This window comes from Leptonotus elevatus, chromosome 2 (assembly GCF_054856555.1).
Source record: "Leptonotus elevatus isolate MCC_2025b chromosome 2, RoL_Lele_1.0, whole genome shotgun sequence".
NCBI classification, from domain to species: domain Eukaryota; kingdom Metazoa; phylum Chordata; class Actinopteri; order Syngnathiformes; family Syngnathidae; genus Leptonotus; species Leptonotus elevatus.
This window is the reverse complement of record NC_141240.1, coordinates 30,558,795-30,581,840: the sequence shown is the minus strand read 5'-3', so window position 1 is coordinate 30,581,840 and position 23,046 is coordinate 30,558,795. Positions and strand designations below refer to the sequence as shown.

Here is a 23,046-nt window from a genome sequence, read left to right as displayed (position 1 = left end):
TGTCCTCTACCTGTTTGATAAGAGTGTAGTTGGAACCATCCAGGTTGAGCTTTCTCAAGTAGTATCGGTTAGCAAAGATCAAATAGGCCTCCTCCTCTGCACACGCAAACAAGAGGATAATTTTTAGCATGTAATGGTCTGTAACACAACCCAATAACATGTTGCCAATTGGGTGCCGTACCTGATGTGGATTTACAGATGGTGGGATCATTGGGGCTGATTTCAAAGCCATCCACGCAGAGACAGTGGAAGCTGCCGTGTGTGTTGATACAGCGCTGAGTGCAAGGGTAAGTGGTGGTGCACTCGTCCACGTCCACGCACGTCTTCCCATCTCGCTTCAGCTGGAAACCAGGATGGCACCTGCACTGAATGTGCCAAGCGTACAAGAGACGTCAGCATGTTATAAACAAACACTACGAAGCTTCACTTATATACTTGTGACGAGTGATGGGCCGATATTAGATAATGTGAGCACAAATATGAAAGTCTTAAAAGTATAGCTCGAAAATGACTTTATTTTATTTTTATAGTTGGCTAAATAAAAAGAACATTTTTATTTTACTTTTAAACAAAATATAGAATATTTGCTACAGAACAGATATCTATCATGTTAAGTTTTAATATATCTTAAGATTCCTCTTTTGTTCAAACTTTTGGTGAATCAGTGTCCTACCACTGGTGAGCTATTTTTAGAACAGACCAGTGGCCTACTCATGCTATCCTTGGGGCTAACTAGTATCTGCTGGCAACCTTTTTTTTTTTTTTATGGACATTGCACACTAATTAAGGGAGCAAAAAGGCATCCTCCTCCTCCGTAGATAATTGCTAATCCTTCCCCGGGGTGTTGATAATCGGAATCAATTAGTTAATTGGAGGCAATCAATTTCAAAGAGGCGGCTCTAGAAGTCCCCTCTCAGTCTTACCGGTGACAGTCAGCGGGTTATGGAGTTTGAACTCTTTACATAACAAAAATAAATAAAAAAGCACGTTACAGTACTGTACTTAAAAAATATAACTGTAATAATAATTAAACAGAATGTAAAGAATTACACAACAATTTCCACCACCAATAAAAAGCGCCATACATACAGCGAAGAGCAAAATTATTCACTCTGGCCACATTTTAAGAATTTGGGTGGATGACTGGTTAGCACTTTTCTGTGGAGAGGACGTGAGATCGAGTCCGGGCTTTGGCCTTCCTGGGGGGAGTTTGCATGTTCTCCTCGTGCTTGCGTGGGTTTTCTCCGGGTACTCCGGTTTCTTCCCACATTCCATGGATGTATGTGAGGTCAATTGAACACTCCAAATTGTCCATAGGTGTGATTGTGAGTGTGGATGGTTGTTCATCTCTGTGTGCCCTGCGATTGGTTGGCAACCAGTTCAGGGTGTACCCCGCCTACTGCCTGAAGCCAGCTGGGATAGGCTCAAGCCCCCCTTCCCATCCCCCGCGACCCTTGTGAGGACTAAGCGGTTAAGAAAATGGATGGATGGATGAATTTCTATTTGGTGAATATATTTTTTAGCTGGTAATGACACAAGAAAGGCTAAGGACTGTAATCTCGTGTCATTACAAGCACATTCCAAGTTTGATATTCAACCAAAGTCATGAAGTCTGCCAAGTAAATATGATAAGCCAATAAACAAAGGGCACCCAGTTCACATTACAAATCTCCTACGTGTGTAAACACTGAATTTACATGATGATTCATGCGCAGGCACATGCGCTTAATGATTTTCAAAAGAAGCTCTGACCGCAGCCTCGCTACTACAAACACAAAAGTTCATGCTTAGTTCAAGCTGTTCTTTACGCACCTCCTACTTTCAGAAAGGAGAGCCAAAACAAGTTATGGTCTTACACAAGCACATGCCTGAAGTCAGTTCCCAACCTTTGCGCCCCACTTGTCAGGGAAGTGCATACATTAAATAGTGTTTGGTCACTCAACTGGGTCAAGGTGCCACAGTATACAGTAATTGATATACTGTGCATATACTGTATACTTGGCCAGTCAGTGTTTGTTTGGATTTACTTGAAAAGTGCTGGATAAAAGAAAACAACAAGAAAAAAAAACCTGCGATGGCTTGCTTACCTTGTATCCAATCTTAAGGTCATCGCAGAGTTGCGAGCAGCCGCTCAGTTTACTGTTGAGACACTCGTTGATGAAGCAGTTGAGTTCGTCGGAGCCGTCGCCGCAGTCGTCATTCCGGTCGCACAGCAGAGTCTCGTTCAAACAATTTCCATTGCGGCACATGAAGGCCGATTCGTTACACTTCCTCTCTACAATCACACACAAATGACGCTGCCTGATGCGCAATGGACATAGGAAAGGGCGATACTGTGCATTTCTCACGTGCACATTTGTAGAAGTTTGTTCACAATTCAGGTGCATACAATTGTGCGTCGTTTAGCAAAAGTTCAACATGTTGACAATGGAGGTACTTCCACATTTTGACCTGATTATGCAACATTAACCGTTCGTTTCTTCGCTACAGTTCAATAAATAACATACGTAATGTAGATGGTATTTTCCAATGAAAAGAAAAATTATTTTTGTAATTCTATTAAACTACTAAATCAATCATTTGTGATTGGATGATTGAGGACGTAGAGGTGCAACGGCTTTCCGCATTCTGCCGCGGAGGAACAAAACTATTTCCCAGTTTATAGGAATGTATTATACATGTTGCCAACGAAGGTTACGAAGCAGAAGAAGAAGCACAACATTCCGTTTTTTCCGGACTACAAGTCGCTCCGGAGTACAAATCGCACTAGGCCAAAAATGCATAATTTAGTTAGAAAAAAACATACATAAGTCGCATTGGAATATAAGTCGTATTAAGTATATATAGTATATTATAGTATAAGCCTAGAATGCCCTCTTGAGGCTGTCAGCGAAATTATATAACTCCCACCCCCTACCCCCAGGTTTTTTTTTTCCTTGTATAAGTTGCTCCGGAGTATAAGTCGCAGGAACAGCCAAACTATGAAAAAAAGTATACTAATAGTCCGGAAAATACGGTAAATCCATCCGCTAATCCATGCCAAGACCGTTCATATACTGAAAATAGTACGTAAATAGAGGTAATTTTTTTCCTAGCGACAATTCCAACCTGAGTCGGTGCACCGCGGGTTCTTGGGCGCTTCATCGGAATGATCCTGACAGTCAAACTCTCCATCACACTCCCATTTCTTTTGATTGAGGCAGCGGCCATTGGCGCAGCGGAACTCATCAGGACCGCATGTTGGATATTCTGCAAAAGAAATCAAAGTGGCTTCATTATTCCCAACCGGAGTGGGTGATGTTTTCTGTATCAAGTTTTTGGCCATAGACTAAACACACTCACCACATTCAGGAGACTCATCTGAGCCATCAGCACAGTCAATGTCATGATCGCACACAAAGTGCTTGGGAATACACAGTCTATTCTGGCACATGAATTCATTGTCGTCACAAGTGTTGTTGGTGTACACTGGAAGCGGAAAATAATACATTTATGGAAGGTTTCATGGAATTGAATCCAAGATCATGAAGACAAATTGTCTATAATGCACGTCGGACTCACGGCATCCGGCTTTGACACTCTCGTCAGCTCCATCAGGACAGTCCTTGTCTCCATCACACTTCCAGCGCTGTGGCACACACATGTGCGAGCCGGGACACTGGAAGGCTTCGGGACTGCAGGTTTTGGATTCTGGGTTCATGGAAAATGTGAAGGATATTATGTAATGGCGAGGTTTGCAATATTTTTTTTCTATTTTCAAAGTCAGAAATTCTTAATGGAAATTACAATAATTTCTGGACTATAAGGCGCACCCGACTGTAAGCCGCAGGTGTTTTAATGTTACCGCACGGTATATAAGGGTTCCCGCTACTTTCTTTTCCATGAGGGCGCAAATTGTCTCGCTCTCGTTCTGTCTCTCCTACTGTGTTTGGGTTCACTTGGTTTGTTTTGCTCTGCCCAACGCTTCCTTTATAGTCCGCCCCCTTTGTATTAGCCTCAGGGTCGAAGAAGAATATTTAACTTGACATTCATGTTTTTGACCTTCAATAAAATAATGAATTCTTCCCCCAAAAAATGTATTTGATAAAGTTCTACTGACAAATAAATCTGTTTAAATTACATTTTTTTGAATTGTATTATATTGCAAGGATGTCTGTGTATAACAAAACAAAATGTTTCACATTCAGTGACATGCATCGCTTACTGCATTTGTCATCCTCGTCTGATCCATCACCACAATCATCAGCACCATCGCACACCCAATGGTTGGAAATGCAGCGGTGGTTTCCACATTCAAACTGGGTGGATGGACAAAATTTGTCTGCAAAAGACAACACAGTTTCTCATTTGTGCCAAAGGCCCATATAATTCCTCAAATGTTGCACCTCTGTTACGACTCTCAATATGAGGCAAATGCACACAAATTACTCGCTTTGTAAATGCAGAACTTGATACATGTGCTGCTGTACGTACTCATGCTATTAAGTTTAAGGACACTTTGAATTAACATCAGACTGACCGCAGTGCGTCTCGTCAGCTCCATTCTCACAGTCATTTTCTTTATCACAAGTCCAGCTCATCGGGATGCAGCGGCCACTGGGGCAAGCAAAGAAGTTAACTGGACATTTAAGCTTGCGCTTATCTGTAAGACCAGACAAAGAAATCAGAAGTTGGCTTGAATGCTTCTAAACAGACTGGAGGCATAAAAGCAGGCAGAGCGCCGCACCCGGGCAGTTCCTCTCATCAGAGAAGTCCCCGCAGTCATTGTTGCCGTCACACACCCACGAGGACAGATAACACAGAGTGGTTTTCTCACAGCTCTGGAAAGAAGCGCCTTTCACTCCCAGGCGGAAGAAACGGGAACAGTCGGTAGATTCTGAGGATAAACGAAAGACGTTTTCACCAACCTTAATTTGATCTCGAGCATCTTTTTTAAGCGGTCTTACGGCAGTTCATTTCATCGCTGGCATCCTCGCAGTTGACCACTTGGTCACAGCGGCTGAAGTTGGAGATACAGCTTCCATCTTTGCACTGGAATTCCCCTACTTTGCACAGGGTCACTACAAGGTTGAAACCGTAGACGTGAGCATAATATAAGTACAGATCAACTTCCTTTTACTTGAACCAGTTCCAAAGCAATTCATGAATTTATCAAAACAGGCCAGCAAACCAATCTCTATCTTTTCATCCGAAGTCAGTGTATTTAGAATAGCAGCTCAGACATGTGTGCAACTGTCACAGGATCACACAGTAACAATAGCATTGTATAAAAAAAATAAAAAAAATAAATAAAATATAATTATGGAAGCAGTGATGACTTACTGTTGCAAGGCATTTCATCAGAGTGGTCGCCACAGTCGTCTGTGCCGTCACACCAGAACTGGTGGCCAATGCAGCGACCATTCATGCAGCGTCTGTAGCCCCTCTTACAAATTCGATTGGCTGGAAAGGAAAGAAAAGGCTATTAGAGTGCGCTAAGCTTATAGCTATTTATCAACTCATTGCATTCAAGCTAGTAGATCACATTACAGCAGCACTATAGCATAGAAGTGAAAGATTTATTTGTGCAATAATGGAGAAATCCGGGTTTTTAAGGCAGCCAACAAAACAAGAAAATGAATATTTCAAAATGTCAATAAAATGTTTGTTTTTGTTGTTTTGCTCAGTGTTTGAAGTCAAACACAGAGAATTGCAAATGTAAGTAAAACCAGAGCCCTACTGTTAAACCTGAAAAAGTCTCTGTTGTTTATTTAGTGAATTATAAATCTCCTCCTCAGAAAGCTGCTCTGACGTTTTTGGACTTGACCATAACAAACACACTATATGAGATGTTAGAGTTCCATAAATTACACGAATCCTCACCACAGTAGGACTGCTTCTCATCAGACTTGTCCTTGCAATGGGCCATGCCGTCACAGGTCAGGCTGTAGTTGATGCAATCCCCGTTTCCACACTCAAAGTCATCCACACTCCCGCAAGACATGTTCAGTGCTGGTGAGGTGCAAACATGCATGGAGTTTCATCATTGAAACCACATTTGTCTTCTCAATAAAATGCATTTTCTTTTCTCCTTCTTACAAGAGCAGGTGCTGTCTTCGAGAAGTCGTCTGTCTCCACGACAACTGCAGTTGACCCTCCCATCAGATGTGGGCAGACACAGGTCTTGGCAGCCTCCGTTATTTGTGCGGCAAGGAGAAAACTCACCTGATGGATGCGTGACAAACGAGGGTGGTGTTATGTTAGAGTGAGAATTCTACTAATGACTCAGCGGAGGGAAAACCATCTCAAAGAATGTAAGCGAGCGAATCAATTACGGAGAATGAACAGCGGTGAAGGCAACTCACAGCTGTTGGTGTCATTGGCTACTGCAACAATTCCCATTGGCTGCTGGGGGATGTCAGCCCGCAGCACTTTCATGTCACCACCTGTGTACTTGTCCGCTCTAAGCACCGCCCTCCTCACCCAATCTGTCCAGAAAATGAAGTCTCCGTACACGGCCAGGCCAAACGGATGCACCGGCTCATTCTTCAACAAAACCTATAAGGGAGAACAGTTGAGGAGTCGGTCTAAATAAGGCAAAGCAATGTTTTTTTATACAGCACATTTCATACATAAGCCAACTCAACGTGCTTCACACAATAAATCACAACAAACACAACTGAGGTAATTTGAAAAACAAAGGGAACAAATGTAGCCTATTAAAATTACTAAAAGTACATATAGTAATTTCTGGACTGTAAGCCGCTACTTTTTCCACTTGCATTCGACCCTGCAGCTAATACAAAGGTGCAGCTTATCCATCAGATCACAAGGGGGCGCCCTATAAAGGAAGCGGAAGAGCGTCAGGCAGAGCAAAACAAATCAAATGAGCCCAAATACAGTAGGAGAGACAGAACGAGAGCGAGAAAATTTGCGCCCTCATTATGGTAAAGAAAGTAGCGGGAACCCGGTGCGGTAACATTAAAACACCTGACCTGGCTTACAGTCAGGTGCGGCTTATATGTATAACAAACTCCCCAAATTTAGCTAGCGCGGCTTATAGTCAGGTGCGCCTTATAGTCCAGAAATTACTGTACATTGAAAATATTGAAGTACATTTACAACCAAATATTTTAAAGACTTTAAAAGGAAAAGCAGAGATATATAAGGTAGCTTTCTGAAATTAGTAAAAATCCGTAGAGTGAAATTGATTTAAAAAATGTCTAATACATCTTAATCAAAGGAACGACAAAAAAAAAAGCATATATTTTACCCAAATTTAAAAGCATTTACTGACTTCACTTCCATTGGCAACTTATTTAATTTGTGTGCAGCATAACAGTTAAATGCTGTTTCACCATGTTTGCTTCAAAACCTGGACTCCAGTAATAGACCTGAAACTGAACTCAGAGCCCTACTGGGTTTATATTTAATTATCACATCCTTAATGTATTAAGAAAAATCATCGTCTCTTTTTGACTTCCACCAGAAAGCGTCCTTACATATCGGCTGCTCCCGTCGTATTCACAGCGTTCTATCTTGTCCAGAGTGGCGTCAGAGAAGTAGAGCTTCTCTGCTCTGTGATCTATAGCGAGACCGTTGGGAGTTTTAATATCACTGCCGATGATTGCCAGCACATTGGCGCCATTCAGGGAAGCCCTCATGATGCTGGGAGTCTGCTGGTTCCAGTTTGTCCAGAACATGAGACTGTGGTGAGAAACACAAAAACAAACACCGTGATAATATTATCTGCAGCGAGCCTTGCCAAAACAGGCCATGGAAGAAAAGTAACGGATGAGTGGAGTGAAACAAATGGCTTGGTGAGAAGAATGCAGAGCGAAAAGTAGCTGGAGCTGGGCCCAGCCTGGCCGCGTTTCGATCTTAATGACTCACTCCTGACACTCATCCAGCACAAAGGCTCTGGGGTGGTCCTCTCCAGACATGGTGACCACAGTGTTGCGGTTATAGGCCACAGAGCGGCTCTGGTCCACAGTGTGGCGAGTGATGGTGGAGGTTGTGTAACTGGTCCAATAGAGCGTATCCCAACCGCGGTGGTACGCCAGGCCCTCGACAGAACCGACATCTGTGGAAGAGAAGGAGGAAGTGGGATTTAAAGAACATTTCCAAGACAGTGTCTAACTGTCAAGCCAGTCAGTAAGAATCACAATTGAGTCCTGTCAAGAAAGGAGAGAAGGATACATTGTTTCATTCGTTACTTCTGCAAAGTTTGTGAAGGAGGTTTTGTGGATAACTTTGGACTTACTTTTGTTTTTTACATTCTAGTAATCTATGGTAGGGGTGTTCAACATGTGGGACAGTGAACCTCAAAATACAACCTATTTTGTTCTTGCCATAGGCTCTTAATGTATGAGCTGAAAATCAATCTATTTTGTTTTAAACAGCTGAATTTGTATAATAGCTAATATTTTACCATAGTCTTTATTTTTCCAAGCTGCTTTACTTCCCTTGAAAACCTCTCATCAATGGTCATGCTTTGAGAAAGCCGTCAATTAAACAATCAGAGTTGCATAGAGCAGGTATTTTCCAAAATTCTGAAAATAAATTGCCATAATTTTAAAGGGGGGAAAGGACACAGCACAGTTCATGTGCGCACAACTGCTGTTCCTGGCGTGAGTTTAAAGCGCGTGTGTCGTCCTGACACTTCATGGCTGACTGCCTGCACATACAAATACCGCTCGCTGTGGATCCCCCTCATTCATGGTTGGGAAGAGAACTAACATGGAACAGCTTGACAAGTGAGCCTTGGGGGAGGCCAAAACAGTGCAGCTGTTCAAGTCCGATCCTTCCTGAAGATTTCCAAAACACCGTGCCCACTTTTCACACAACATGGAAATTCACTCTAATACTTCGTCTTATGGGCTCCCATGTGTGCATCTATTTGTTTGTTACAACCTTTATGACCACTCAACATCACCATAAAAAGACGAACACTCCAAGCTGCTGTTTGCTCTCTGCAGAAAATCAATAGAGCCTTTTGAGACATTTGTGATGAATGACAGAGCCATAGATGATCGAAATGGAAGACAAATCTGTCAGTGAATACCAAGTTGAACAAATGCATCCACTGTAAAAGGCAGGTTAACAAACTAAACACACAGATAATCACTCGTTTTATCCCCCTTGCTTGTACAAGCTAACAATTGCTTAGAATCAGGAAAAGCAAAAAGATCAAATAAGTTGTCAACGGTGTTATATAAGGTGGGGATATTACAGCAACACTCCCCTTGCTTAGCCTGTACCATGGATACTGTGCAAACAGTGGGAGAAACCTGCTTGAAGCGCATTAGCACTCTCAGCAGGCAGAGGGACCGTATAGTATGGAGAATTAACAGGCTTTTGTTACTATTATTACATTCAGGATCATCATTCTTTACGAATAGATTGATGGGCGGTTGTTGTATCACAGCTCTTTTTCCAGCGGAGTCTGCATGCTACACGCCTGCGAGGAGCCTCTAAGTGGACAAGTTGCCTCCTGCCGCAGTGAGCACTTAGCATCAAGTAGAATTGACTGCCTTTAAAGTGGAAGGACCGTTAGCAAATCTCGAAATGAATTTGACCATTGTTGCCTGGTGCCGAGAAATCAATCCGGACATGGAGTACTCCTGTGTGTGAAATCTCTGACTTAAAGTGCTCCAAGGGATTATGAAGAACATGCTGATGTTACCATACAGGGACTGCTCTTTAAGGTCATGCTTTTATGTTTTATAGCAAAACTGGGCATTCGGCAGCTTTTAGTGAGTGCTCTGGAAAATGGTTGTCAACCAGCAACAGCTGATGTAACATTTTTAATGAAGAAGTGAGCAGTAGATGTGCTTTACTAATTGCTATCATTACAAGAGGGTAGGTTGCCTTAATGGAGCGAGGCCATTGTGATTCCCCTGATGCTGTGTGAAAGTCTCACTCTGATGCTTAGCATTAACAGGCTATTAGATTAATGAGTTAATTGACTTGAATTGGGAACACATGGAGATGTCAGAGCAGTATGTAAACAACAGTGAACTGGGACAAAGGAACAGAGAAGAGGAAGCTGTGATTAAGGTTGTAGTGCCCATTCTGGATGGTTTAATACTGGTGACTGGCCTGGTAGGACAAATCCTGGTTATCACCACCCTAACAGGGCGCAGGCGCAAAGACCACCACCCCCCGCATGGTACCGACACCCTGCTGCTGGCCCTGAGCGCGGCTGACTTGCTACTGCTTCTTTGCCTGCCCTTCCACACGTCGGCCATCACGTTGGGATTTTGGCCTTTTGGGAGCTTCCTGTGCAAAAGTGTCAGCTTCCTGGGCGTAGCCTGCTCATCTGCGTCCGTATTTACCTTGGCGGCGCTGGCTGTGACTCGCTACCTCACGGTGGTGCACCCCACCTGGACGTACCGCTCCAGAATGCACCGGCGTGTCAAGGTGACAGTGGCACTTCTGTGGCTTCCCGCCTCAGCCTTGGCGGCGCCGCAGTTTGCCTTCCGCACGGTTACAACATCCAGGGCTGTGTACTGCTTTGCCTTTCTCTCCAACTTCAGCCAGCTTGTCTACAGCATCAGCCTCTTCTTCTTTGGCTTCGCACTACCACTGGGAATAATCGTGCTGATGTATGCAAAGATTTACTGCTTTCTTCGACACGCGCGGCTGTTTGGAAATGCCCCTCAGCTGGAGCGCTATCAGAGCCAGGTCACTCACACTTCAGCTCTCTTGGTCCTGGTCTTCACTCTTCTCTGGCTGCCGTCCTACGCTCTCATGTTCTCCTTTATCGGAGGAACCATTCAAGGCTCCAAGGGCTACAATACAATCGCCATTTTGGCCCGATTGCTGGCATCCTCGGTCGCGGTGGTAAACCCCGTGCTGTATGGATTTATGTCTCAGAAGTTCAGAAGAGAGTTGCTGAAGCTGGGGAGAGAACGATGGACCTTTTGCAAAAACTCTCTGACTGCTTGTCCTCACATGATGATGGGCGGGGACATGGTGCAGACCTTTGAGTTGGACACGAGCTCTGAAGTTTAAACTGACTCACTGTATTCCAAGTTACTATGCAAAAATGTTTTTCCTTCAAAATAATGAATGCAAAAAAAACCCATTAAAATCTTGAAGCCATTAACTGTCGGATCTATGAGGATGAGAGTCAGTTCACATTCAAACAGCAACCCTGGGGGGCTATTCTTGACAGCGTGCAAAGAAATTGAAACTCTAAAAACTCACAAGTTCATTGTAAGGATTGTGAAGCTGCTGTCAAATAAAGGATTCTATATTAAAATGTAACTTGACCTATTAAGATGTTTTTGGACAAAAAAAAAAGAGAAAAAAAAGATGTTTTTGGACAGAAAAAGCTTATAACCTCCTAATGCTACAATTTTGACAAATGATAATTTTCAGTTATTTTTTGTCTTAATTTTTTTTTGGACAATAGCATTATTGCTTAGGACTCAGCCAGCGACCAATCACAACTCAGTTTCAAACAACAAATGAGCCGTGATTGGTCGTTACATGAGCGCGTAGCAACTGTGATTTGATTTTCAGTTGACAAGTGGCAAAATGGCCGCCACCTGAGATGGATAAAAACGGGTGGATTTTGCTGATTAGCTCATATTCCACAAATACAAAATTAATCTGAATACTTTTTAGACTAGTGGGGCCACATAGAACATAATAATTTCTTGTGTTGACTTGACTATGATTAACTGGACGTCTCTTGTAGGGCAAGCAACTACACTCGGAAAATTTTGGGCGGGTTACACTTTGATCAAGTTTGTGTCATGTGATTATGTTTTCATCAACACTTTACATTGTACACAATAGCTCTTAAGTCACATTACATTGCGAGTGTGATTGAGGTTGTGGCCACTAGGTGAACTCCTAGAGATTTTTTATTTTTTTTTTGCCAAATGATCCATACTTACTATCCACCACAATCTTGCGGTCTGTGCCATCGTCATTGATCTGCTGGATATTTCCAAAGTGAATGTCGCTGAAGAAAACGCGGTTGGATCCCTTGCCGCCGCCTCCATGGTAGTCAAAGCTCAGGGCGATGACGTTCTTCATGTGGTCTGGGTCTTCAAACGGCTTTATGGGCGCGTTTAAGTTGGTCTCGTCGGACAGGTGGATGCTCTTCAGGATGGTGCGCTCCGAGTAGAGGAGGTAGCCGTCGTAATCGCGGCAGCTGCGGTTGTCCTCGGCCAGCATGCCGTGAGCGCAGGCGCACGTGTGCTGCCCGTTGCCACGGTAAAGACAAAGTTGTTCACAATCGCCGTTGTTATGTTTGCAGATGTTGGTGCCTGGGGAAAACAATGAGCAAAGTTAAAAGTCCTTTTCATCGTGCTGTTCACATTTTGACATCATGAGACTAAGACAACATCAAAGATTGATTGATTGACTGACTGACCGGAAGAGTCACAGAAAGGCATAGATGTAGATGTCTTTGATAATGTATAGGTAAATTATTGGACCAAACACCTGTTTTCAATTTTGATGTTCATCGCCTGTGTACTGAAACCTCAAACAGTTGGGCATGTCACGTGCACTCAAAAGTTTACAGAAAATCAAAGTAAATTCACCTGTAATGATTATAATGCATTTTAGGTTCAACTTGAAATTTTACCCAAAAGCTGAATATGTCTTACTATTTATGGGAAGCGAATGTTATGTGATGAAAATAAAGTGTTCTTACCTTGCTGCCTGGCCCTGTTAAAAACTTTAATGTCTTTTAGTTGTACACCAATCCCAGTCCTGAGTTGGACTGCATCTGTGGCGTTGTCTTTACTGCCTCGTTTAATTGAGCCATTCGCATGAGTCCTGTGCAAAATCCAATGGTACTCTCAATTAACATAAAAAAATAAATAATCAAGCATGCTGGACTAACAAAGTAGTTGAAGTCATTATTACAATACAGACGAATATTTATACTCAGTAACCAGTTCTGACTTCTGTAATCAATTTTAGAGTCTGACCTGTCACTCCAGTAGATGTATCCCTCAAAAACAGAAACTGCAAACATATCCATGTTGTTGTTGGCCAGCACCAATTCTCTATTCTCCCCAGTCTCCAGGTTAATGCGCTCAATCTTGTCTGTCCTGGCATCGCACCAATACAACATCCCCTCCTACACATGTAGACCCCATATAACAGCTTGTGTCAAGATAAACAAATAAGACACGTATTTAATGACTAATGGGAGAAGTCAGCAACACTCCCTACCGTGTAGTCAATGGAGATTCCATTGGGCCAACTGATGCTTACGTTGACCAGGACCAACCTCTCAGAGCCATCCAGTCGAGAGCGCTCTATACGAGGGTACTGACCCCATTCTGTCCAGAACAGATACCTTAACAAAACATAACAGAAGATCGTTGATATTCTTGCTTCACTGTATCTAAAAAGAGTCACACATTTGGAGCAATTTGCTTGAAGCAACACAAAAGTAAGCAGTTGGCAAGCAGCCTTACCCTTTCACCGGGTGGACAGTGATGGCCCTGGGCTTATCCAGGCCCTGGGAAATGACCACATAGCGGAAAGAACCGTTCAGCCTGGCCACCTCAATTACGTCAAAGCCCTGGTCGGTCCAGTAAATGTTTCCTATAAGAGCAATTTGTCAATATAGATTATTTTATCAAAATATTAAAAAAAAAACACATGCTTTGTTATAAAGACATTTGAATACAACAAAACATAAGATGTTTCAATGTGGATTTAAAAATGTTTCTGCAAAATCCAAGTTTCCCATTATTTATTTTTTGTTTAAAATAAATTGTTGCCTGTTCTTTTTCAGTTAGTCAGCTGGCGATGACAACATTGTTTGCTGCATGTAAAATGGTGCAAAATGTACAGACCTGCGATCCAGTCAACAGTAATGCCCTCCACTCTGCCGATGCCATTGGTGACCACGTCTTCTCTCCATGTTTGATCTCTCTTGGCCCTGCTGATGGTGCTCAGGCCCATGTCTACCCAGTAGATGGTGTCGTTCTCTGAAAAGGACCAGTATGCTACCTATTAATGCTTCATTGGGAGAGTGGCAGAGCTGGTATCATTACAGTGAGGCCATCTTGATTAACGGTGTGTCTCACTAGTGCCCCTCACCAGCGTGGAAGTCGATGCCGACAGCCAGAGAGGTGCCCGACACTGGCACCAAGGCGTCAGATTTGTCGGCTGGGTCAAGTGGAATTCCTCGGATTCCCTCATGGACCGAATAAAGTAGGAAAGAGCCCATGCCTGTTCAGAAAGGAAAGAAAGAAAGAAAGAGAGACAGACAGACAGAAAGAAAGAGAGAGAGTTTATTTAGATTTGGTAACATACTGCCATCCCCCCCTACTAAAAAGCCCTTGCGATGAAAGGCAGCTGTGTTACCTTCACACGACTGCTGTCCCGTCTTGAGGCTGTAACCGGCAGTGCACATGCAGGCCCTGCTGGTTGGCGATGTGGGCAGACACAACTGGGAACAGTCTCCATTGTTGTTACTACACAGATTGGCACTTGCTGAGGGGAAAAAAGATGACAGAGGAGCAAATTATATTACATTAATTTTCCAATGCGTAAAATATGCCCCCAACCCCCCCAAAAAAAACACTTTGCAGTGGATAGGCACCGAGCCCGGCCACAAACAGGCGAAAAACCACGAGCAATTGACTTCCCTTCTATTTATAGATGAGGAAAAGAAAAAATGAGAATGTGTGAATTCTTGAAAAGCGCTGATCCATGAAGAAGCTGGGATTTATTGTACGCTCAATGAGCATAACATTAGGTCAATGTAGAAAATCCTCTACGCTTTAATTTAATACATTTTCTGACATTTAATTGACACCAAACATTCTGCATTTACAATGATCACCAGAAATGAAATGAGTGTCACAAAAGTATGTATCTTACAATGTTGTATTTTTTTACATCACATGCACAAGTGTATCACATGCAGACACCTTAAAAATCTCATATGTTTGCCCAGTGAGGTAGGGTGGCAAAACGGACGCCTTATTTTCACAAAAATCCTCCAAGCCAGGCCACGTTTTGCAAAAACACACTTGAAGGCTCCTAAATACATTTGGAAAAATGCACTACATTCTGATGAAACCAAGATTGAACTTTTTGGCCCTAATTCTAAAATAAACATGCCTTCATGCAATGTGTAAAGTTTGTTTGACTTCTAGAATCTCTTGAATGCGTATTAAAGCTGTAATCTCCTGGGTTTGGTACAATTGTAGTTTATAATGACAAGCCACTATGTTACACGGAAGGCTGGCTTACCTTTCTGTACGTCCTCATCGTAGATCGTCATATGCATCATAGGAGACGTGTTATTCCTTAAAACCTTCCAGTTGCCTCCGTCCTTCTTGTCGCATGTTCCAATCTGATCAGTCGCCTGGTCTGCCCACCACAGCTTGTCTCCTACCGAGAGGGAGATAATTGATCCTGTTATGAGGTGAAAAAGGCGACAAGCGCTTTTTGAATTATGACCTTACCCATTATAGCCAATGCGGTGGCCTTGTTGAGTTTGCCTTTAACCCCATCCAGGATTTCCAGTTTAGATCCGTCCAGCTGACAGCGATTAATGGTGCCGTTTCCAGAGCTGATCCAGTACAGCTGCTCTTTGTCGTAGTCGATTGATAGGCCTGGGTGGAAATATTAATTCGACACTAATGTACTCGCATATCTGATATGCTGAATCCATGCATTTATTTTATGGTGAAATGCAGGTCTTATGTTATACAGCTCCTCACCAACTGGTCCCTTCTGGTCGATGAATAGTGTAGTGCGGTTTGTGCCATCCATGTTGGACATACTTATGTTGTCACCATCAGTCCAGTACAACTTTCTGTGGGCAGGGGCGGAAAAATTGATACAACTTGTGTATATAAAGAAATGTAAAAAAAAAAAAACATTTTTACTGACAATTATATGCAATGACTGTTTTGAACTTGGCACAATGAAAGAGAAACACTCGAAATAGATTCCCCATTTTATCGAGTCAAGTAGTGCTCGTACATTGAATAATAATAAAAATCAGGTTATATGTTGCATGTTCTATAACTCATTCACTGCCATTGACGTCGAAAATTTATTTTAACCATTTCCATTAGTTAAATTTTGTTTCCACTTTTGTTAACAAGAGTATGAAAACCTAGAATTTTTTTATTGTACATTTAGAACAGATATAAAATGTATGATTAATTGTGAGTTAACTATTGAAGTAATGCGATTAATTACAAATAAAGCATGTAATCGCCTGATGCGATAACAAAAACAAAGAAAAGAAAAGATTATTAAAAATTAGGAGCGCCAGGCGATTACATTTTTCAATCGTAATTAATTGCATGACTTCATGAGTTAACTCACAATTAATCACACATTTTATATCTGTTCTAAATGTACAATAAAAAAATTCTAGGTTTTCATACTCTTGTTAACAAAAGTGGAAAAAAAAATTCAACTAATAGAAATAATTCAAATGAATATTTGACGTCTATAACCGTCAATGGCAGTGATTGAGTTGAGAGCTAGCTAGACTTGACTTGTATGCTATCCAAACGATGTGTTCTCTTAGATTTGCTCATGTTGTGAACTTAAAAAACGTTTCAAACTTAGACACAAATGAGGTGAACTAGTACAACAACAACAAAAACAAGACCCACCCTAATTGAGGATGCAGCACCAGACAATGGGGCTTGTCTAAACCCTGGATGACAGCATTCTTAAAAGAACCATCCAGTCTGGCCACATTGATCTGCTTCTTATTGGCATCGTAGCTGGTCCAGAAAAGGTTCCTGGACACCCAGTCGACCGCTAGCCCATGAGCATTCGGAAGGTCTAATGAATGTCACAATCACACAAAATGTTAGAGCTACCACACAAAGAGACATTGGAAATGTAATCAACCTTGGAATTGTAGACATTCCCGGAAGATGTCTTACCAGCAGAGACAACAGTTTCCACGCCAGTGCCATTGATGAACGCTCTTTTAATGGTCTGCGTTCGGACATCCGACCAGTAAATTCGATGCTCCACCGCATCGTAGTCCACTGCTGTCACATTGTCGATGTCGGGCACGGTGAAGGAGATGATGTAATTGTAGTAGGGGTTGTCGATGTCCACGCCCCGGATCTCGATCTGACGAGCATACAGAAGGAACTTGCGGGACTCTGCAACACAAATATGAACACACAATGACTACTAGATTACATTTTGATGGATATTGCAAAGTTTTAAATGACTAAGAACACCAGGAATGCTGTTTGTAGACAATGACAGTACAACTAAGACATGTTGCAAGTCATTCTTGATAATTATTGTGCGAAATCATTAACATGGTCAAGTTCTCCACATAGATGAATATCATTAATTAACAATAATAAATAATTTAAGGAAAATTGGTTATTTCAGAAATGCATTGAATTTACCAACGCAGGTGCGTTTGTCAGCTTGCAGCTTCATGAGATGAGGACAGGCACAGGAAAAAGTTTGGTTAAAGTTGATGAGACAAAGGTGGGAGCAAGGGCCTTTGCCGTCAGTGGCGGCACATGGGTTCGGAGCTGTGGGGGGGAAAAAATGGTATCACATGTAAAGGAAAATTTGTCAAAACTGTCAATCAACAATCCTACTGAAGTGATAATTCCTCACATTGTCATTTAATCCTCTTTACTCGATGTTTCACATTTCCCGCAAATTCAGATTTACAGTGTCAGCACTGTTACGAATACTGGTAACTGAATCATTGCATCCTTTTTTGTTCAATATGTTACACTGCCAATAGATTTGCACAGAGGGAGCAAACAAATAAATGAGTGAGTGAACAACCTACCCTGGGGTTGCCTCGACGGGTGATAGACCTGCAAGTCAAAAGGTTGTGTGTTGGTACGTTGGACCACAGTGACGTTGTGCCCTGTCCATTTGTTGGCTTTGGCAAGAGTGTTGGTCCTCCAGTCAGTCCAGTAAACTTCACCTCCATACATGGTGACAGCAAATGGGTGGGACAAGTACTCGTGACCCCGCAACACCTCAATGAGCCCAGAGCCGTCATACATGGCAGAGTAGATAGCGTCTGATCTATAAGAGGAAGAAAACAAATGTGGATTAATTGGCATTATGGACAAAAGCATTTGGACACCTGAAAATACAAAAACACTCCATTATGACGAGTCATGCTAGTAATGAAAAAGCTATGGCTAATGTTGTTGTTTAGGGTGCTAATGCTAGCTTTAGATTGCAAACACTGCTATTTTATTGAAGCTGGCTATAACTATCACGATTACTCACTTTGGTCACAGACTCAAGAGGGGGAGAAGGATTAGAAAAGTGAGGCTACATTCAAATCTTGCTAGCAGTTTTAGCCCTGCAAACGCCCCTTTGATATTCAGGTGGCATTTAGGAGGTCTGGGAACTTAACCTCTGATTAAGACATTGACTAAGACGTGTGTCTCAAGATTTCTACCCTTATTTACGATGGTATTTGTATCTGTGAGTGGGTGGTTTGACATGTATGAGTAAAAGCATTGCAATGAGAGTGTTAAAAGAGGTAAACAATACCTGGCATCGATCCAGACAATGCGTCTCTCCATATAATCAACGGTGAGTCCGTTGGGCCAGCCGCCGCTGCCAGTCTCCCTGTGGATGGTGCGTCTGCCCTCGCCGCTCATAGACGCTGCCTCGATCCTGGGCAGGCTGGCATCCCAGTCTGTCCAAAATAGAATACTGACAACACACAAGATACACGTGAGTATGGACTGTCACCTATATGGTGAAATACAGCAATGGGGATGAATCTTCAGCCCAACTAGCCGTCTTTACCCGTCACGTGGGTCCAGGGCGATAGCTCGGGGGTGCTCGACCTCCCCGGCCAGCAGCGTTGTTCGCATGGTCCCATTCAGTTTGGCCACCTCAATCTGGTCCAAGTTGCTCTCCACCCAGTAGATATTTTCTGCAATCCAGTCTACCGCTAGGCCTTCGGGAGTTGCCAGCCCATACTGGATCACTACTTCAAAAGTAGTCAGAGCTACACACCACACAATGAGAAAAACGGATCATTTCCTTTTTGTACCATAAATTGTGATGCCTGTACTGATTCTCATTTACACAGAGTATAACCTTGATTCCGGATGAGAGAACATATTTTATGTTTCATTTTGAAGCAGATCACACGATGACTTGTTTAGAATTCCTAACGCTTATGGAATCCATCAGTGAAGTACGGCACGCACTGCTGCGGTGTTTTGTCGGTGCGGCTTTGCCCAACACAATATCTTCCCCACCACACAGCCAAACTTTTAAGAAAACCAGCCTTCAATGCCAGACTGCCCTCTTTTATTATTTCCCAGAAACAACTGGCTCTCATGCAAACTAAGTGCGAAGCCAGAATGTATAATCATCTCTGTCTGAGGGCGATTAGGCGAGTTCTTCACAGGCCCTTCAAGTGGCACTGCAATTACAACTCCAGCGGGTTTGCTCAAAGGAATACTGCAGTTGTTGGCGATCTTCGACGTGTTTTTATATTCATCTGGCGGCAGTACTGTAAAAAATTATTACATAGCTTGGGTAGAAGTGGCGATACAACTCTATTGGAGCAGTGATGCTGGCAGACTGAGAACTGGAAGAGTTGAGAGTTGTGCCTCCTACGCTAGATCAGTGCTGCAGGCTGCAGTCACGCACAGACAGCGCTGAGACAAATGGGAAGAGACAAAGCCTTCCGTGTGCCCCCCGAGTGCTGTGCTGGGAACGTAACCTTGATTGGCAAGGAAACCTGGACTTCTAGAGGAGGAAAGGCCAGTCATGACTTAGGAGATTAGTTCTGGGTCACAGACCACCTCTGCTGACACTGTATTCGGATTTTTCTTTTTCTTTTTTTGGAGGGGGGGTTGAAATAACCAGTCAAGCATTTTTCCTCCATAAAAGTTTTCAATGTTGTTTACTTGGTAGGAGAATAAAGCAAAAAGGAATAAATCAATTTTCCATTAAACCGCAAGGATTCATCATCTCCATTATTAGTGGTGTTGTTATGTGTTCTGTTGTGCTGTGCTGTGCTGTGCTATGCTATGCTATGGTGTGATCACAATAGATTTTGTCCAAATATTAATGGGAAACCAATTAAATCATAATTTATGATCCATTAATCATTTCTCACGATGGAAACGTGAATAAACAAAGATACGGTTTTCTGCCCTGGTGTTTATTTACTACACAGTATATATTGGAATTGGACTGCAATGTGGTAAAGGCTTCTACACTTCAGGCAGATGACCAGGCACAGCCAAGCCACTAAGCCCGGATGAGTGGAAAACTATATATATAAAAAAAAAAAATGGGTGGGTTGCAACAGGAAGGACATCCGGCATAAAACCGTGTCAAACAAATTTCCCTCTTTATTTGTACTCGTGTAATGCTCCCCGCTCACGTGTTTTTTTTTCTCAACCCAACAAAACAGGCAATTTTTTCAGACTCTTTAGTTTCTTTTTTTCAATGAAGTCTAGAGTTGGTGTTGATGTGCCAAAGCATGTCATGGTTTGTGAAACCTAACAAGGTCTACAACACAACAAAGCACAGCTTTGATTGTAATTTTACATCATTCATTCTCGGAGTGCCATTCTTTTTTCCATTTAGAGTGGCCGTTTTTGGTCTTTCATAATACTGCAATGCAAGAATCCTAATGTAAACATTTTGTATTGACTTTTGTTGCCAACTCACCTCCGTTTTCCGACAGTTTCCCACGGTAGATCTTGTCCTCTACGACATCCGTCCAGTATAATGTGTTTTGGCTCAGGTGAAAGTCCAAAGCAATTGTGTTCCTGAGGCCTGGTACCAGGACACTGAACTCCCCCTTGTGAAGCTCAATCTTTCTGATCTCATGGCGGTTGGAAAATATGATGAAAGGCTTGAAGGGATCTAAAGAAAATGAAAGTGTACAAGAGAGACAAATAATAGTGTTGTAACAATTGTTATTATTATTTTCAGTCTTAGTTGAGACTATTTGTCCTCACCAGTGCTTTTGCAGCTCTCCATGTCAGACTCCAGTTCCCAGCCCTCATAACAGGAGCACTTGACACTCGATTTTTCCTGCTCGCATTTTTGGCTACATTTGAGGTGTTTGGCACAGAAGCTCTGAATCTGGCATGTTTTGTTGTCTGCTCCAAGCTCCATGCCCAAGGGACAGGAACACATGAAGCCTTCGCCCGGAATGATGCTACAGTTGTGACTACAACCGCCGTTGTCCAGCGAACACAAGTCTGCACGACAAACATGGTTTTTAATGCAGCGTTTTTATCGAAGATGAGTGAAAGAAACTGATCGTCTATGTATACTTCGATACTTTTAAATGAAGCGGTGACCAGCAAATAGCTTTCTGTGCAAAAGTTATTCCATTCCCACTCTAAAATAATTAAGTACTGACTACTAGTGTTTCCCTTCATATGTGCAAAGGTTACATACCACAAAGCTTTTCATCAGAGCCATCTGGACAATCGTCAGTGCCGTCGCACAGCTTCTCGGCAGGAAGACAGATGGAGTCGTTGGTGGCACACACGTGGTGAGACAACTTGCACACCAGCGCGTCACAGTTGACCTCGTCCGAGTTGTCCTCGCAGTCACTATCGCCGTCACACACCCAGGCCTTGCTGATACAGCGAGCTGATGACATCACAAAATGGCAACCTTCAGCCTCCGCCGACAGCTAATCTCTGTTGCAAATCTATCTGGCCTGATTTGCTTAACGTTTGCTTGCACAAAAATGGTGACAAAAATTGCTACACAGTTCATTTTCTACGTTCTGGGAGGAATCGAGACAAATAGATTAATTTGGCCCGCACTATGTTATTTATCAAACCTAAGATGCGCCTGAATGGTAGGTTTAAATCGAGACCAGTGGGATTCTGAATGACCTAAAGACTGACTTGGAGTCAGTCACAAGGAGTCATATGAGAAAGCTCGGTTGAACTCTGCATTAATTGTGACATTTCAGCGCACGGTTATAATTTTTACTAGCCTCTCCTCGCAGTTTTTCAGGTTTGCTGTGATGGGAGTGATAAATTCATTCTCTGTAACTCTTCCACTAACACTTCCAATTCCATCATCATTTTGCTCTCGCGGTACTCTCCCAAATTTTCCATACTAAAAACTCCTTTAGATTTGCTTTAAGGAAGGTAATGCCTTCGGATTGGAATGATATGAACAAGCTTTATTGCTATCAAGATGAACATCATCCCAAAAAAAATTCAAGTGTAAAACAAGTTCAGAGCTTCCTCACCTGAATCCCTGCAACTGAACTTGACAGTTGGGTCGCACATGTGAGTGACACCCTCGCAGTTGTTCTCATCACTTAGGTCCATGCAGTCTGTGTCACCGTCGCAGCGCCACCGCATGGGGATGCACAAACCGTCCATGCGACACTGGAACTCATCCACATGGCAGCCACCTGGGGGACGAGTAGCTGCACAGACAAGTGGGAGGGAGGTGACTTAAATTAGTCAAAGTGTCAAAAAGCAAGTCTGCCTAACCAACATCAAAGTTGAACTATTTACAGCAATAAAAAAATAAAAAAAGGGGGACTGCTATGTTTGTATTTCTATGATCACATTGTGGCAATCAGATTTTGCAATCATAACGAGTGAAGCAGCAGATGACCTCCATCCATCACTTTCTCGTAATTATTTATTTGTTTGTTAAGTTCATATCTGGCAGTGTTTTCATTTTGGTGTAATCCTGCTAACAAGCAAACAACCGCTGACAACACTGAAGAAGACGTCACAGGACAGACCCACAGAGCGGATGCACTTGGCAAGGACAGAGGAGAGCGACAACAGGCCTTTCTAGCCATTAATTATTGTGTTGATATGATGCGATCAACGACCCGACGCTGTGCCAAGTCAAACAACAAAAGTACACAGCTCTGTGATTGATGTCTCGAGAGGACAAAGGGCACTTCTGAGGTGGCGACACAATGCCTGCCCCTCATACAAAGGTCAGCATTTGGCACATATCACAGTATAGCAGGCCACCTTGGGCCTCTCAGAAGAGCAGATCAGTAAAGCGGGCAGGGGGGAAGGCGGTGGTATTGCGTTTTCATTTCTGGTAATGACATCGGGAGGC

The 23,046-nt window shown here is 42.8% G+C and overlaps 2 protein-coding genes across 3 annotated transcripts in view; one reads left to right on the top strand and one right to left on the bottom strand.

The window, feature by feature from the left end:
- Positions 1–23,046, bottom strand: part of LOC147179560 (low-density lipoprotein receptor-related protein 1-like) — a 100,119-nt gene that overhangs the window by 20,606 nt on the left and 56,467 nt on the right. For both annotated transcript variants that reach the window (XM_086068756.1, XM_086068757.1), the window contains exons 21-57: positions 22,205–22,387; positions 21,391–21,588; positions 20,943–21,188; positions 20,650–20,847; positions 18,760–18,964; positions 18,499–18,663; positions 17,774–18,018; positions 17,373–17,504; positions 16,887–17,114; positions 16,608–16,782; positions 15,696–15,790; positions 15,438–15,587; positions 15,223–15,363; positions 14,329–14,457; positions 14,062–14,193; positions 13,815–13,949; positions 13,431–13,560; positions 13,183–13,309; positions 12,936–13,087; positions 12,656–12,780; positions 11,889–12,263; positions 7,873–8,062; positions 7,482–7,686; positions 6,345–6,537; positions 6,079–6,204; positions 5,863–5,991; positions 5,323–5,442; positions 4,947–5,060; positions 4,727–4,876; positions 4,520–4,642; positions 4,205–4,321; positions 3,562–3,690; positions 3,343–3,468; positions 3,109–3,249; positions 2,088–2,275; positions 182–365; positions 11–96 (exon numbers count right to left, since the gene is read on the bottom strand). In XM_086068756.1, the coding sequence (XP_085924882.1) occupies positions 11–96; positions 182–365; positions 2,088–2,275; positions 3,109–3,249; positions 3,343–3,468; positions 3,562–3,690; positions 4,205–4,321; positions 4,520–4,642; positions 4,727–4,876; positions 4,947–5,060; positions 5,323–5,442; positions 5,863–5,991; positions 6,079–6,204; positions 6,345–6,537; positions 7,482–7,686; positions 7,873–8,062; positions 11,889–12,263; positions 12,656–12,780; positions 12,936–13,087; positions 13,183–13,309; positions 13,431–13,560; positions 13,815–13,949; positions 14,062–14,193; positions 14,329–14,457; positions 15,223–15,363; positions 15,438–15,587; positions 15,696–15,790; positions 16,608–16,782; positions 16,887–17,114; positions 17,373–17,504; positions 17,774–18,018; positions 18,499–18,663; positions 18,760–18,964; positions 20,650–20,847; positions 20,943–21,188; positions 21,391–21,588; positions 22,205–22,387 (5,987 nt within the window). The remainder of the gene's footprint in view (positions 1–10; positions 97–181; positions 366–2,087; positions 2,276–3,108; positions 3,250–3,342; positions 3,469–3,561; positions 3,691–4,204; positions 4,322–4,519; positions 4,643–4,726; positions 4,877–4,946; positions 5,061–5,322; positions 5,443–5,862; positions 5,992–6,078; positions 6,205–6,344; positions 6,538–7,481; positions 7,687–7,872; positions 8,063–11,888; positions 12,264–12,655; positions 12,781–12,935; positions 13,088–13,182; positions 13,310–13,430; positions 13,561–13,814; positions 13,950–14,061; positions 14,194–14,328; positions 14,458–15,222; positions 15,364–15,437; positions 15,588–15,695; positions 15,791–16,607; positions 16,783–16,886; positions 17,115–17,372; positions 17,505–17,773; positions 18,019–18,498; positions 18,664–18,759; positions 18,965–20,649; positions 20,848–20,942; positions 21,189–21,390; positions 21,589–22,204; positions 22,388–23,046) is intronic.
- Positions 9,964–10,995, top strand: LOC147179561 (galanin receptor type 1). Its single transcript, XM_086070047.1, has one exon. It carries the CDS (start codon positions 9,964–9,966, stop codon positions 10,993–10,995), a length of 1,032 nt encoding a protein of 343 aa, XP_085926173.1.

What these genes read in the sequence shown, in the direction of transcription:
- LOC147179561 (XM_086070047.1), top strand. Translation starts at nt 9,964, where the DNA reads ATGGAGATGTCAGAGCAGTATGTAAACAACAGTGAACTGGGACAAAGG.